Raw genomic sequence first — 4,223 nt, forward strand, 5'->3', positions numbered from 1 at the left:
AAATGTGATTATTGGGGTTTTACTTGTTTGGATTTAGGGAGAAATGTCTCTCTTTAACAACTTGCAAGCTCAGAAAAATCAAATTCAGCAAATCAAAGGTTATTAATGATCAAACTCACACACAGGTTCAAAATCCAACATCGGATTCATTTATCTCATCCAACATAACTAATTGGTTTCAGCTGCCTTTATATTCTGTACGACAGAACAACAAATAGAATTACAACAAACACCATGAACCGCTTGTACCAAGAAGTAGGGCTGTGACGAGACGCTTGTTACTGAGTGTTGCCCTCTAAAATGTCTGATTTTGTGAGAGCTTTTCTAAAAAATTGCTAAAAACTTGTCTTTTTTGGGTCAATACCTGAAAACTGCAAAGGTAGATATTTTTTTAACTTTAAAACCATAGTTATATTAATCATTAACGTCATGGTCATTTAATGAAAATATAGTATATAAACCTAATGCACAACACCAAAAAATGACAACAATTAACAATGAAACTTGACTCACAACTTTTTATAAATGTTTTTTTCTGGGTCAAAAAATGGCATAAATATATGTTTTGAGGGCAGTTTAGTGCAGAGGACTGCAATCATTAGTTACAGTCCCATACAAAATAGTTAAAAATGAGCTCCACCTTAAAAACTACAACAGTAAAATCTTTCATTTTCATTAATATATGATGAATAATAACCCAATGATAGAATTATAGTATAACAGTCACATGGGACATTTCAGTGTGGTATTAGTACTTTTACGTCAGTAAAGTATCTGAATACTTTCTCCACCACTGAAATTATTACACTTGACTGTTTAAATCTGTGTTACTGTGTTCATCATTTGACCTTCACATCTACTCACTTCTCATAAAGGAATTTTTGTCGTTGCCTCTTGTGTGGCGCATGCTCAGTCTCGTTTAAATCTCAGCCAATCCTGTACGAGGAACAGCACAGTCTCATTTGCATCAAGCGCATATAAACGTGCCGCCTCAGCGGTTGAGATTCATTCGTTGAAAACTGTTTCACACGAAGTTAATAAAGATGCCTGATCCAGTTAAGGCTCCGAAGAAAGGCTCAAAGAAAGCCGTCTCTAAGAGCGTCTCCAAGACCGGCAAGAAGAAGAGGAAGACCAGGAAGGAGAGCTACGCCATCTACGTGTACAAGGTCCTGAAGCAGGTCCACCCCGACACCGGCATCTCGTCCAAGGCCATGCTGATCATGAACTCGTTCGTGAGCGACATCTTTGAGCGCATCGCCGGCGAGTCCTCCCGTCTGGCTCACTACAACAAGCGCTCCACCATCACCTCCAGGGAGATCCAGACCGCCGTCCGCCTGCTGCTGCCCGGTGAGCTGGCCAAGCACGCCGTGTCTGAAGGCACCAAGGCCGTGACCAAGTACACCAGCTCCAAGTAAACCCGCTGATACACCCAGCAACACAAAGGCCCTTTTCAGGGCCACCCACTGTTTATACTGAGAGCTTCATTCCTACTTGATCGTTCATTCATAACTGGTGTTGACACATGTTAGCTTTTCTCTATATACATGTTCTGTTGAACTTGAAAATCTAACTTGTGTATTGAAACAATAAGCATAATATCTAAAGATGGTGCAAAAGTTGTAATCAATAGTGATGCCAAAGGAAACACTATGTGAAGTGGTTCAGTACTTTCATTCAGGAAATGCACAGCACTATCTGCTGGTGAAGATGTAGCCCAATGTAATTTATCGCACTCCCTGGTTATGATTTTACAGCTCGGGAAGGAAAAAACTGCAATTCCTCACTTCATGTTAGTTACGACCCGTTTCTCATATTTTGGTCCTAAAATTCACTAGTAGAAATGGGTGAGACAAAGCAATTGGCACCAGGAATCATAATTGAGACTTATGTCGATACCTTGCTCGGTCTCATTAATGGTATTTGGCCTACTTCTCTGTGCAATGTTTTCTATTTTCCCTTGAATTTAGACCAATTAAGAAAACAGTAGGTTGTGTAAATTTTTTGTGATTGTACACAATAAAACAGGATCAAATTTAATTGAGACAAGTTTCACAATGTTAAACATCACACAGACGTTTCATACCGACAATCTGATGAAGAAATATAAGTTTATAAAATATATTTTGTAAATACACTAGTTTTAATCAGGTCAAATTGTGTCAACAGTAAACACACACATGAGTTACATATATTTAAATTTGCTCTTAGTTGTAGGTACTACCCTAAATTTGTATTTGATAAATAAGACCAGATTTGTAACAGATCTTTGTATTAATGTTGTCAGAATCAGATCTTGAGGTTCGACTTCTATCCAGTTGTCCCGGTCTGGGGTTCAATTCCCCGGTCTTACTACTGTCCACTATCCTAACGAGGAAAGTACAAAAATGTGTTCCTAGAGGAAGACTAGATTCATGGAGCTTCTAACAGCTGGAATCATTCACCAACAACATTAGTGTATTCTTTTTTTTTACCACAAGGTGGCGCTGTTTCCTCTCGTCTGTTTATGGAGCTGCCTGTAGCGGAATTACCAAATTAATCTGATGAAGTCCTGTGTGCATATTGACTTTGCATGTTACCCTTTATAACACAGTCACTTTTCTCTCCCACTACGATCCTGCTGTAAACCATATTATCTTTTTTTTTCATTTTATGACATCATTCCTATACCTATTTGTGTATATATATATAAATAACTATTACACATCTGGGACAGAGCCTATAGTCGGACTTCATTTTGTGCAACAACAAAGAGGATTTCATTATGCTGTAGAACAATATTATCTGTGTTACAAACCGGAAAGCTACAGAGAAAGGTTTCCACACCGTGGTCTGCAATTACCGAGATCGTTATGATGTCTCATTAAAATGGTGGTCAAGGAAGATAATCCGGTGTCAGTGAAGGATGATCCGGCCCTGATCTGCCCCCTAATGTATTTACGTTTAATCCTCCAGGTGCACGCAAAGTACGCAGGCAAGAATGTGAACAATGCCTGTTTGCGTGTCAGCCGCCTGTCTACGCCTAATCAAAGTTAAAAAGCAGAAGTATATCGGGGGTTTAAGTGTCTCGTCACACCACTACTAGTTAGTACAAGTGGTCCATGGTGTATGTTGTAATTTGTTGTTCTGTAGTACAGAATATAAAGGCAGCTGAAACAGATTTATTTTTTGGTTATATAAATAAATCTGATGGTGGATTTGGAACCTGTGTGTAAGTTTGATCATTAATAACCTTTGATTTGCTGTATCTGATTTTCTGAGCTTGCAAGTTTTAAAGAGAGACATTTCGCCTTAATGTTTTTTTTAATTTTTACACAGTCTATGATTTAGTTTAAAAATGATACCATAATAGAACTACCAGATCTACTATCAGACATGGTCTGTTTTATGAACATCAACATTGATTTCACCCAAAATATTTAGATTTTATTTACGTTATGTTTAAAGGTTTTACCTCTTTTACGAAGAATTTATGTTATGCAGATTTATAGCAGATTCATAAATCCCTCTCAATATATCATTCAGAAACTTAACCTGAACAAATCAGACAGAAAGCTGGTCTGGATTCAAACTGAAGCTGCTTAAAGTTATCACAATAAGTCAGGTCTCTGTACAGGAAAGAAATTGTAGTCTACTTTCTGTTCTGTCATGTTAAATGTAACATTTGGTGGAAACGGAAAGTCTTTTCCAGCAGATGCATCTGTGACAGGAGTCCATCCAACCGGCTGAGTCCCCGACAGCAACCGTGTGTTTACCTCCACAGAAAACGTCTCTGATTAAAACTAAATTAATCACATTATTGCAGCGATTTCAGTTTTATTCTATCCCTACACGTCTCTGCTTGCTGGGAAACCACTGTCACATTTAATAAGATTTCATTTTAGTCATTTTTAGAGACGAAATGTGAAGAAAACTCGCCGCGAGTTGTCCAAAGTGACGGTGTGTTGGAGAGGTTTGAAACATCCTGGGATTAAATGAATGAGTCCTGGTCGCCAAACACGAACTCAGTCTGAAGCGAAGAACTTTTTCTCACTCATAAAAGAACATTTATGGTCTAAAACGATCGTCTTCTGTGTATTTTATCGCCAAAATGCGGAAGAGAAAACACAAGTGTCGCCACATTTGAGGCGGGCGGCGGAGCGGCTGCGTGTGTTGCCTCTCCACGGTTCTCATGTGCTTTATAAGTCCCGCCTCCTCTCAGCTCGGACACCTTCAGACAAACACAG

At 38.7% G+C, this 4,223-nt stretch overlaps 1 protein-coding gene across 1 annotated transcript; it reads left to right on the forward strand.

The window, feature by feature from the left end:
• The first annotated feature begins 1,028 nt into the window (after nucleotides 1-1,028).
• LOC123962945 (histone H2B 1/2-like) lies at nucleotides 1,029-1,463 on the forward strand. Its single transcript, XM_046039454.1, has one exon. It carries the CDS (start codon nucleotides 1,044-1,046, stop codon nucleotides 1,413-1,415), a length of 372 nt encoding a protein of 123 aa, XP_045895410.1. The 5' UTR covers nucleotides 1,029-1,043; the 3' UTR covers nucleotides 1,416-1,463.
• The last annotated feature ends 2,760 nt before the right edge of the window (nucleotides 1,464-4,223 follow it).

The sequence above is a fragment of the Micropterus dolomieu genome, linkage group LG23 (assembly GCF_021292245.1).
Source record: "Micropterus dolomieu isolate WLL.071019.BEF.003 ecotype Adirondacks linkage group LG23, ASM2129224v1, whole genome shotgun sequence".
In the NCBI taxonomy this organism is placed as follows: Eukaryota; Metazoa; Chordata; class Actinopteri; order Centrarchiformes; family Centrarchidae; genus Micropterus; species Micropterus dolomieu.